The 12,438-nt window shown below is 38.9% G+C and overlaps 1 protein-coding gene across 7 annotated transcripts in view; it reads left to right on the top strand.

The window, feature by feature from the left end:
- ppfibp2b (PPFIA binding protein 2b) overlaps positions 1–12,438 on the top strand; it is a 65,026-nt gene that overhangs the window by 37,413 nt on the left and 15,175 nt on the right. For 2 of the 7 annotated variants that reach the window (XM_086073275.1, XM_086073277.1), the window contains 12 exons: positions 388–615; positions 1,444–1,536; positions 6,222–6,333; positions 6,526–6,558; positions 8,995–9,056; positions 9,149–9,224; positions 9,305–9,387; positions 9,737–9,804; positions 9,887–9,949; positions 10,039–10,099; positions 10,263–10,310; positions 11,636–11,798. In XM_086073275.1, coding sequence (XP_085929401.1) covers positions 388–615; positions 1,444–1,536; positions 6,222–6,333; positions 6,526–6,558; positions 8,995–9,056; positions 9,149–9,224; positions 9,305–9,387; positions 9,737–9,804; positions 9,887–9,949; positions 10,039–10,099; positions 10,263–10,310; positions 11,636–11,798 — 1,090 coding nt within the window. Of the gene's footprint in view, positions 1–387; positions 616–1,443; positions 1,537–2,848; positions 2,978–6,221; positions 6,334–6,525; positions 6,559–8,994; positions 9,057–9,148; positions 9,225–9,304; positions 9,388–9,736; positions 9,805–9,886; positions 9,950–10,038; positions 10,100–10,262; positions 10,311–11,635; positions 11,799–12,438 lie in introns of all 7 variants that reach the window. The other 5 variants (XM_086073273.1, XM_086073272.1, XM_086073274.1 and 2 more) reach the window with 5 other exon arrangements.

Here is a 12,438-nt window from a genome sequence, read left to right as displayed (position 1 = left end):
ATAATTCTTATTTTTTTGTTTGTTTGTTTTTTTGTTTTTTTTACTTTATCTTTAGTTGTGTGTATTTAGTGACTATTGGAACTGTTTTGGGGATTTGTGCTTATTTAGAAAATGGATGGATGGATATATACTTTTACAAGTGACTGATAATTGTTTCACTTCAAAGACGCTTTCTGTTTCAAATTCTGAGTTTGTTTATCTCACTGACAGGAAGCAGGTCACCCACAGTTCCCAGGGTTGCTTAATGCTTGCAAGCAACAATTCCATGTCTCACATTTTATGACCTTGCAACTGACCGTTTCATTCGTGTTTTTCCTATCTCAACAATTTCCTGCTCTACCACCACCCTTGACTTGTGGGCCACGGTTCATGGGCTGCTCCCTCCAGTGCGTGGTAAATCTCATCAGTGAGCTCCAGGAGCAGATGTGCAGGTTTCAGGAGGAAATCAGCACTCGCATTCAAGAGAAGCGGGCCCTGGAAGATGATGACGCCCAACGTGGAGAGCCACGTGCCGACCAAGCCCGGGGTCACAGCCCTGTGGTCAGGCTCAGCGACACAAACCTGAGCCCGTGTGTTCCCGCTGCTTGGAATCACAACGGCGGACTGACTGCAAATGTAGGGAGACTTGATGGATGACTGTGTCTTCCCGTCTGATGCCCCCCCACCCCCCCTCAAATCTCTTTGCATCTTCGCCTCTCTTACTTTAACCAGTCCACGTGGTATTTAAACATTTCCAAAAAATCTAACTAACAACTTTTGTCATGTCTGCAGTTTTCAATTCTGTAGGATGTTGGGGTTGAGAGGTGCTCTGGTTCTAGCAGAAATGGAGACTTGGTTTTTCACATGCTTCCCTTCCATTTTTGAGGTGATGGCAAATTGGCTGTGGGAACTCCAGCAACAGTAACACTTACTATAGTATTTGTTTTCCAGGTCATGGTACCATATATGGGCATCTCTCTAACTTTAAAGCAACCATGTGACCTTACAATAACTTTATTTGTTGTGTATTACTTGCATGACAGAATCTTCATACTACTCCATGAGAAAGTGAAGATTGCCAAATAAAGATGTTATAATCTAGAAAAAGATGTTGACCTGTAAACTAGACATTACCATTGATGTTTCTGATGTGCAGCCTCTTCATCTTTATATCTGAGACAACTTCTTGGGTGCAAACTTCCCCCTCTCTTTGATAACTGCACGTGCTGGTGGCTCTTTGCGGGAAATCATGGTTCCTATATTAACCACAGTTTCTGGCTGGGGAGACCTTTACAACTGCAATGAGTGCTAACCTGCTGTTTGAATTATCTCCCATCTTAGCATGTGCACAGTTTGGCAACAGAATTACCCATCTAATTTGACTGAGTTTTTTTCCACCCCAAGCAATAATTTTGTAGGTGAAGTCGTTTGAATGACCATTTTGGGTTCATGTTTTCTCTGCAGGATTTATTGCAAGAACTGAAGCAGCTGAAGAATAAAGTGGAGGAACTGGAGGGAGAGAAGGGACAGTATGAGAGGCAACTTCGAGTCACCAAGGTACAGTGCATGCATCATGAACAAATACTGTATTAGTATTTTAAGATATAAATCTACAACACAACCGATATTATTAAAGGGCAAAGTCAATAATATGTTTTATGCACCCCCACTAGTTTTGACATGGTATTCTGATTTGCATTTGTGGAGTATGAATTAAGCAGAAAAATCCTCCTGTTTTTCTAAGGGGGCGGCCATTTTGTCCTGTACTGCTACTTGCTGTTGACTGAAAATGACATCACAGTGCCCTAAGGCTCTGGTAAATGTGACGCCATTTTCAGTCGAAATCAAGTGGCAGTGCAGCACAAAATGGCCACCCCGCTGAAATAGCTAAAACGGGAGGATTTTTCTGCTTCACTAGCATTTCACAAACACAATATTAATCATAAAACCGTGTTAAGACTAGTGGGGGCACATAGAACATACTGTAAGGAACATTTTGACTTGACTTCCGAATTAAAGATTATTTTTTATATAACACAACAATGGATATCTGTGTGGAAGAGGGTCAATTTTTTCAGCAAAGCTCCAAAAGCAGACTAAAAATGTTGTGCAATAACAATGAAAAATCTTAATACAGAGATAAAAACATAGTAAGTAAAGGATTGGTAATACAGTAACCTTTTCTGAAAGAAAGAACATAAATGGAAAATAATATTGTGGTCAATCATTTTGGCAGTGACTAAAATGTGTCTCGTCACTTTGCTGCTTCAGTTTTGCTTCAAACTGCAACTATGATGAATCCTCTGTTAGAATTAATTTTGTGAATTCACCGTAAAAGAAGCCTAAATTAAGTTCTGAAGAAGGGTCAACAGTATAAATGTTTGTTTTCACAAATCCCATTTATTTTCCTTTAAAATACTTCTTGTTATTGTGTTTCAGCGTATAATAGGAAGGTTTAAATATGTAGAAACGCTACAGCAATAAAGTAAAGTTAGGACAACAAAAGTTAACTGCATGTGAAATCAGCCCACTCCCACCTAACAAATTGTTTGAGTGCCACTGCATCCTCTGTGCTCACATTGCTTCCTTCTCCCCCTCCCCTCTCCTGTACTATCTTCTCTCTAAACCCATCCATGCGGCCTGCTCTCACTTTTTTCTCCATCTTGAAATCTCCCCCATCATTACCCTCTTCGCGCGCGTGTGTGTGTGTGTGTGTGTGTGTGTGTGTGTGTGTGTGTGTGTGTGTGTGTGTGTGTGTGTGTGTGTGTGTGTGTGTGTGTGTGTGTGTGTGTGTGTGTGTGTGTGTGTGTGTGTGTGTGTGTGTGTGTGTGTGTGTGTGTGTGTGTGTGTCGCTTTCTCTCCCCTCTAGCTCTCTATCTCTTACTCTCTGCATGTGTGTTACCAGTCGCTCATGACTCAGCTCTCCAGTCTCAAGCTGACTGTGGGGCACACACAGCTGGAGAAGCAACAGTGGGAAGAGCGATGGCGCAGTGCACAGGTGCCTCCTCTTCCTCTTTTTCTAGCTCCTGCTTTTCTGCCTCTATTCCTTTGTTTCCTTTTCAACCTGCCTAAATATACTGCACCCTGTGCTCTCGTATGCGCTTTCCTCCTCTTTCTAATCATTAAAAGGTTTTGAAGTGCTTTTTATCGCTTTACAACATAAAACCTTCTCCTGATGCTTTTTCATTCAGAATATATATTTTTTAAAGGTGTTTCTTGGTGTACAGATGTTCAGAGCTGTATTTACAGTAGTCATTCCACGTTACCAAAGCATTTTTTCCGATTTCCATGGGAGAGGAATTTAAGCAGAAAATAAAGTGTGACCACCATACAAACGGCATGGTGTTCGAGCAAACTGGTTACAAATGCCTGCTAATGAAATGACACAGCAAAACCCACTAGAGTACTTTTTAAAGCCCGCATACTCACATAAAGCAAATGAATCCCACAATGGTAATTTATAACTGACCAGTTTATTTACTGAAAATGTATCAATATGTAATGTGTTATCTTTGTGATCAAACATTATTATTTTGGAGGAAGGAAGAAAGTAAAAAACAATTGTGAAACTAGCCTAGTCAAGAAATGGTACTCTGAACAGTAAAGCTTTGAGGCAATTATTGCAAACAATTTATTTTACACTTAGTTCTTTTTGTTTTTTTCTCATGGTGCATACGCCACTTTTTTCTAATTCTCTAATAGTATTGAAATAAATAGAGAAAACTATGAATGTAGAATGCAGTACTGCAATACTCGACTTACAGTTTGGGAACTTTCGCTAATATCCAAATATGCCACCCAGACACTGTGCTCTTTTAAGGCTTTTGGCAAACAGCCAATGTGCCAGAAGAAAGTTCTGACACTCTATGAGAAGATAAACCTCCTGCATATACATACGATCATATGGAAAATGCTGCTCCACAGTTTTACCGCCATTATGGCATTAACAGGTGTATAATACAAATGTCAGGATATGGGGATTGCTGTCCAGTAGTTTGTTTCTATTTGTTTATAGTTTTGTATTGTATTGGCTGTTTGTTTTGGGTCATTATACTCTTTGGAGGATCATTGACCTGCAGCTGACATGGGGCAGTACGGCCTGTTTGTTTTTTAGCTATTTCACTAGGGACTGCACTCACTCCTAAAATCCTAATTCGCTAATGGTGCAGACATCAGCAAAGACATGGGGTACCGCAAGATATAAGTCACCACACTTAATTAATATTCATGAGTCTAGCGAGGGGGCCAAACTCGGTCGGCCAGTAGCGACATGTCTACTGCGGTAAATCTACTAATTCTGTCTGAGAATGATATCCCTGGTGCCAAATTCACTGGTATAGACGTCGAAGAACATGCAAATGTTCAATTAACGCCAGCAAAGTGAAGCCTTCCACCTTCATATGTAGTAAACATTTTGTTGGGGCCATGCATGCATGCTCCAACAATGACAATCCTGCCCTAGCCGGCCATAGACGTCCCGAAGAGGTAAGCGATTGTCTTTATTATTATTATTTTTTGATTATTTGGCGTTTGGCACTACCCCGACTGCTGGACGAGGAAAAATGCTAAAATGGCGTTGCCACTGTTGTTCGGGCCTGTCTTGCTTACTTGCCTGATTTTATTTTTTGCCTTTTGTGCAGCTGTGACATGAAAATGTATCTGGAGGGCCTTTTCTGAATTAAGAAAACAGGTTTATAAGCGGGAAGGATATAATAATTGAAAGAATTGAGGTATAGTGAGTTTGTACCCAATAATTTTTTTGTAGCGTTTCGATCGCTACACACACAAAAAAGCAATACAAAATTACCCCCCAATAACTATCAAAGACTTAAGACAGACAGATATGACAGACAGGGCATATGGTGGTAAAGGATAGCTTGTTGAAACTGGAGAATGTCAGTGTCAGTTGTGTAGACAATGATTTGGGGTAGAATTATTTTTTTACCTCTGGATCAGGTCGGCTATTTTCTCTGTCTTTTTCAGCCCTCTACACTCAAGCCATCTCCTTAAACTGCTCTTTTGGTCGTCTGTACAAGTTGATCCCCGTTCACATTTATCCCTCTGAATTTTTGGCTTCGTGAAACTAATAAAGAATACATCGTTCATATGTGGACGGTCGTAGAGTCGTTTCTGCAAGTTCCATAAAAGCTGTGTTTACTTGGCTTTTTTTCCCCGGAGATACACGAGAACAAAACAAGGACTACTTGCATTGCTCGTCAATTAACCGGCTTCATTTTGACCTCCTTCCGGTTCAAGCTGCTGAAGTCACGTGGCCTTGCGGTCTAAAAATAGCAGTCGTGCGGTACCCCATTCCGGTTAGATGCATAACCTAATCTGACGTATTCACGAGGGTAAAAAATATGCATTTCCTGGAAAATAGATCAAATTTGATCTTTAAATAGTAAATGGAGAAGACTTCAAGTATTAGAAAACATACAGTATTATTATTATCAGCAGATACACTCATCTGCAAAAGTTGTTATTTTAAGTTTCAGGGTTAGATTCTCGCATTATGGCCTACGGTAGAATCTGGGTCGGTTATTGCACACTTTAGTATTGTAAAATAGTGGTCCTTGCGGCAAACATCTTGAGTGCTGGATGGGTTAGCCTGCATGCTACAAGGTGCAGTAGCTAGCTGCACATACCATAGATATGTTAGCTATAGAGCAAGCCATGTGTTTGGCTCCAATACGTTCATTATAACTCAACTTGGTCTATAACATAGACACTATCGCAGGACTCCCCACTCAGAATGACGGCTCTATGTATTGATATCCATTTCAACGACTACGAGCCTTTTTCTAAATGATCGCTTAGTATTTCAAAATGTCTTGCACAGCTTGGCAACTTGTTGCGTTGTTGGCATTTTAACTAACGACCGGGAAGAAAAAAGCCCCTGGATCAAACTGTGTTTTTGTTTGTTTCACGTCAACTTGCGTTCCTACATGGTTTAAATCTGCAAATGTCATAGAAAGTGGACTCAATCTAAGCAGTTTTCATGTAAACAAAATGCAGGTTTTGGTGATGTCACACCATCAGAATACGCAAATTATGATTCGATTTTTGATTTGCCACTCAAATGAATGTCCAAATGATCACCCATTTGTGCACAGCATGATATTTTACTGACAATTGTGGGTTTTTCTTTCTGTAATGGAAGCATCCTTACAATTCTATCCATGTGTGTACTCAGAGGTGGAAGACTGACTTGATGATTTTTTTCTGCTCCTCTGCTTCCACAGGCTGAAATCTCAGACCTACAGCAGCTTCTTGCCTCCAAAGATGCTGAGATCGAATGCCTGCAGACCCAACTTCTGGCCAGAGGCAGCACAGCCAATGACAACGCAGAGAGAGGTACATGCTGATGTCAGCTTGACTGTCACATCAAATCTGCAGTTCAAGAAGAATGTTGTAAATGTGGGCGAGTGTGTGTGTTCGCGCGCCTGTCAACTTGAATTACTTGTCTTTCAACTGACTGAGCATCTTTAACAACTTTGCCCTCCTATATTTGACGTTTTCTTGACTGTATGCTTCCCTCTGCTGTAGAGGAGGTTTATATCAAACAGCTGATAAACAAATGTAAGACACAGAGTCATTGTTCTCATTTCCATTCGGCTCATCTGTCTGTTGCTCCAACATAATTTCTGTCTTTGCTGTTGTTAATTCTTTATGTTGTAATCACAATTCCAGTGAGGACGTTTGTAAACTGGGTCAATGTGACTATTTTCCACTAGAGTCTTGACTTGTGTGTAACACATTCTCCTTGTAATTATCAAAGAATAATTCACATTTCCATAATGACTATAATAGGCATAATATCAGAATATTGCAGTTACAGTTGGTTTGACTTTAGGCCACTAACTTCTAGTGGTGTAATACGTTACTGTACTATCATGGGAGCTGTGTCTAATATTTAACTTTTGCTCTCTGTGTGTTGCAGTACAGTTTACACCACTGCAAACTACCACCATAATAATCAACATCATTATATTGTGGAAATTGTTAAAATTCTGTGGCTGGTCGGTGTGAATATGCAAATCAGGCCATTTGGCTTTAGAGTAGGGCTGGATTTTTAAAAAATCAAATAATCGATATTGAATCGATTTTCCTTTTCAAGCCCAATATCAGTTCATAAAACCATCCATCCATCCATTTCCTAAACCGCTCATTCCTCACAAGGGTTTGGCTTCGGGCAGTAGGCAGAGTTACACCCTGAACTGGTTGCCAGCCAATCGCAGGGCACACAAAGACGAACAACCATCCACACTCACAATCACATCTAGGGACAATTTAGACACTCCAATTAACCTACCATACATGTTTTTGGAATGTGGAAGGGAACTGGAGTACCTGGAGAAAACCCACGCAGGCACGGGTAGAACATGCAAACTCCACCCACAGAAGGCCGAAGCCCGGATTCGATTCATAAATCCATGAATTGATTATTTTACACATTTTTTTCCCCATTAATTCTTAAGAAAATAGAATTTTGTTAACAGACAGAGAAATCAGAATCTTTTTAGTTTATATTTACAATCATTGAATTAGATTATGAAAATATTTTCATCTCATCCTCCTCGCTGATGTCAATGTTTGTGTAACGCTTAAGTCATTATAAAATTTATTAATAAACTAAATCATTACTCTTCGCTACTGCCTCCGCAAACTTTACTATGAGTTTTTTAAACTCATTTGCTCCAAAAAAACATATAAATATGTTATGTATATTTTAAATGTTTTTGGTGTCCCAAAGACATATTTAAATGTTTTTTTTTTATGCTAGAGCATACACAAGGCTTTGATGCAGCCTCTCAACTGCAAAGAACGGTTGAATGGTAGTTATTTACAAAAACGGCCAGAAGATGGAAGGAGAGTATAAGAGATCAACCAGGGCCATGTTGAAAACAAACCGATTTCCACACAGTTTTAGATTTGTGAATGATGATGAAACTTAGCTATATTCTAATGCTAATTGGTTGCAAAACGGAAACAGATAGAAATATACTTTCTTTTCTGATGAAAGAAGAGACTCTAATTTTACTTTTGGCAGGTTCCATGTTTTTATAGCAATAGAACACAATATTCTGCGGGCCTTGCAAAATCAGTCAAAATCCAGTAAGACAGCCGGAAGCAAAGGGGGTTGCTTTAGTGAAAATGGCTGGGAGTGAATGAGTTAAGGTGTTCAGTAAATGAAAATCATTATCAGATATGGGCAGGGTTGGGAAGGTTACTTTTAAAATGTAATCCGTTACTAATCTGCTAAAAAAAATAGTTAGTAACGTAATCCAAAAGAGCTATTTTACCCACAGTTTTAAACCAGATTTGTGAATAATAATGAAATTTAGCTATAATCTAATGCTAATTGCTGCAAAACGGAAACAGATAAAAATATACTTTTTTTCCTGATGAAAGAAGAGACTCTAATCTTTCTTTTGGTATGTTCCATGTTTTTATTGCAGTAGAACACAATATTCTGTGGGACTTGCAAAATCATTTAAAATCCAGTAAAACAGCCGGGAGCAAAGGGGGTTGCTTCAGTGAAAATGGCTGTGAAGTGAATGAGTTAAGAAGAATTGATGTGCCATAATTAATTAATATCGGATGGAATTGAAATGAAACGAATCGAAACAGGGAATCAAAATCGAATCCTGTGAATCGAAATTGAATCAATTGAGGAAATTAGAATCAATACCCAGCCCTACTTTACAGGTCAATAGGAAGGTCGTCTTCGTCCTCTACAGCCTGCATGACGACATTAACACAGTCTCTGCCTCGTGTTTTTGTTTTTTTGAGTGAACACCATCCCCATTATGAAAGTAATTTCACACTTGATTTTTGTCTCCGATGACCGGTAGTTGTGCTTCCTGTCAGCATGCATTGCTTTGTTTGTTGCGTCATATTAGCATGGTTGTCATGTCTCCCACAAACATCTGGTCAGGCACTCATCAGACTCTTTAAATGAACTTGACATGAGCTCACTTGTATGAAAATAAGTTGCATGACTCATGTTTTTAGACCACGAATACCAGAGATTGAAGATGGGCATGGAGTCTCTTTTGGCGTCAAACGATCAAAAGGTAATAAAACATAATTTTTACGCTTTGAGCGATGAATGATTAGAACTGACATTTTTTGACAAATCAAAATCCTACCTGGTTTGCATGAACAGACGCGCCGTATTAAGGAGCTGACAAATCTGCTTGGCCAGTATAGAAAGATTAATGAGCTGATGGCGCTCACGCATGGTAAGGATGTCAACCACCATGTCGCTTAGTGAGTGAAAATGTGCACGTGTTAAAGTATTCTTTTCTCCTCCCTTAACTAGGAAGTAGTGAAGAGGAGCTGAGTGGCAGTTTGAAAGTCAGAGCCATCGCACACAAAGCCCACTGTGATATGTACAGGTCAGAGGTAAGGGCACACAGCATCCATTAACCTGTAAAAGTTTCAAATTGCTTTGTATTCCATCACACAGAAGAATTTTTCTTTTTCTTGTTTTCATATTAATTTTTCAGGGGAAAACGATGTTATAAAGATGGCAAGGTTGCTTGTGTAATGGTTCACGTAGCTGACTTAAGTGGAGCTGACATGGGATCAATTCCTACTGAACCCTCTTTTCACAATCACCTCGTTATTGACCGCCAACTGGTGCAGTCGCCCAACTTTCACCTTTAGTCTGCTGGGAAAAAGTGAAAGAAAGTGGCATAGAAACCGGACGAACATTTTAGAAATAGCAACAAATGACTTTGTTTTTCCATAGATGTCATCAAGAGGATCTTCGCCACTTATGTTGTCCTCATCACCTTTTCAGAGAGAACTGGATTCATGGTATACATTCACCCGTTGGGATATTGCACTTCCCGCAATGTACTGTGGATCACGGATATAGATTAAGTGCCATTTACTTTAGTTTTCAGAACTCTATGGACTTGTCACTTTCAACTGACGATACACACCTCTTAAACGGATTATGGTGAGGATTCACTGCTTGGCTTTCATTGTCAGCATGTACAAAAACAGAATAAAGATAAGTTGAAAAGATTATTATTTTTTTTTCTCCAGGCATCAACGCAGGCTGCAGTCGAGCAGTCTTGAGGAATTGCAGAGCAGATCTTTACAAAAGGTTCTCGCAATGTATTACTGCTTGTTTGACTGCCATCCTGCTGTTAATCTAATTGAACTAATCAATACAAAGCATTGTTATTGTACTTGTGCTTCTTTTTTAACATGCTAACTGAATTTGTTTTTTATGCTTGCATGTGTGTGTGTGTTTGTGCGGGTGCTAGCCTGTAGAGATCCTGCCAGATGAACTTGAATCAGACGTAGGGGGAGAGGTACTGGTCTGCTGCATGGCATAACACAATCTAACAGGCTGCTTCATAAACAAACAGAATGTACATTCATGGTTGATTACATAACACATTCAGATCTACTGGGGTGTTAAAATGAGTGCGTTAATTTTGAGTTAATTTAAAGTTCTTTTTAACGCCATAATTTTTTTTTAACGCAATTTAAAAAAAAAAAAATACGCACAATTAATGACCGCCCATTACTTGGAAAGCCTGTACTTGGGGAATTTCAGTCGCAATGCAGCAGAAACGTCCACGTCAAAATTTTGCAGGAATATATTTAATAATAATGCATACATTTGTGCAAACTGGGGTCAAGTTCTATTTTACAATTTTAAAAATGTGCAGGATTTCATAAGTTACTTCATGTTAAAGATTAGATGTCTCTTAATATGAAAAGAAAAATAGACTGAGCTGTCACCAATGTCTTACAAATGCAATTATGCCATCTAGTGGCAGGAAAAATTACCTTTTTTTTTACAGTTAAGTACATCTTTTTAATTTTTTATTCAATTTTATGAATTATTATGAAATTACTGTATTAATGACTAAAATATGCAGCCATATTTCTATTAGTTTAAACCACCCACACACAACCCCCCCCCCTTCCCCCCACACACACTTTTATGTTCACAACAGTATGAAAACTTAGGGAAAAAAATAATTGTACATTTTGAACAGATATCAAATTTGTGTTTAATCGTGAGTTAACTATTGAAGTCATGCGATTAATTATGATTAAAAAAAATTATTGCTTGACACGCTTACTATTTTTAGACAAATACTGTAAGTAGAAATATAAAAACAGAGATATGCTCCGCAGTGGAACTGTGAGAGAAGAAGAAAACAACACACCCCTTCTATTAACATATACTTGATGCAATATTTTTTACATTTAACAGCACAAGTTGGTAAATTCCCTTTACATAATGATACAGTGTATAATCCACATGAAGTAGCTGTCAAAAATGTTTAGCATCATGGCTGCCTCCTAGCTCTTTTTTTTCTGTTGGCCTTTCTCCTTGTATTTCCTCCTTGCCCCAATGACTTTGATGCAACATCCCACATGCACCCTCCTGTTATGCAACAGAGCAGAGCACAACATCAAATCATGGTCATGATCAAATGGGATGTGTTGTGCGCTGACCAAAGGCAAACACTTGACATATATTTGCAGTCATCAGAATTAGCACAGAAGCATGTTAACCACACATCAGAAAGAAAGCTCTTTGAAACACTCTTGAGGCTATGGCAGCTGATTTGACCACATTTTGAGCTTCCCATTGAAAGAAAAAAAATGTCTTTGGCAGAATGTCCACATGGAGTTGAACAAGTACCAGACGATGCCAGGGAAGCTGTGTCGAAAAGGTGAGCTAAGGACCAAGCTGCATGGTGACAGAGAAAGAGAGGACGAGTATTTATCTCCAGTAAGGCTTTCACCTGTCCATAGCCACAACCAGGACTACAGTCTAAGTGAGTTTCCACAGCTTTGGGTTGATTCTAACTGCTGTTTGCCACTTTCAATTTTAGATTAGCTCCATAAATATTTTATAACCAAGTTGTATGTCATAATATGTGAGTGGGTGCCTAATTCCTATTTAATGTCAACATCCTTATTTTTTTTATACTATCACTGTATTTTTAAGTGACCCATATCTGATAATGATTTTCATTTACTGAACACCTTAACTCATTCACTCCCAGCCATTTTCACTGAAGCAACCCCCTTTGCTCCCGGCTGTTTTACTGGATTTTGACTGATTTTGCAAGGCCCACAGAATATTGTGTTCTATTGCTATAAAAACATGGAACCTACCAAAAGAAAGATTAGTCTCTTCTTTCAAAAAATTATATTTCTATCTGTTTCCATTTTGCAGTAATTAGCATTAGAATATAGCTAAGTTTCATCATAATAACAAATCTGTTTAAAATGATGGGGGGGAAATATCTCTTGCACATGTCCCTGGTTGATCTCTTATACTCTGCTGCCACCTGCTGGCCGTTTTTTGTAGTAACTACCATTACTTCAACCGTTCTCTTCAGTTCTGAGACTGCGTCAAAGCTGTATGCTCTAGCATAAAAAAAATCCATAAAAAGGTATAAATACATCTTT

Source organism: Leptonotus elevatus, chromosome 4 (assembly GCF_054856555.1).
Source record: "Leptonotus elevatus isolate MCC_2025b chromosome 4, RoL_Lele_1.0, whole genome shotgun sequence".
Classification (NCBI taxonomy): Eukaryota; Metazoa; Chordata; class Actinopteri; order Syngnathiformes; family Syngnathidae; genus Leptonotus; species Leptonotus elevatus.
The sequence above is the reverse complement of the archived record's forward strand: the minus strand, read 5'-3'. Positions and strand labels throughout refer to the sequence as shown.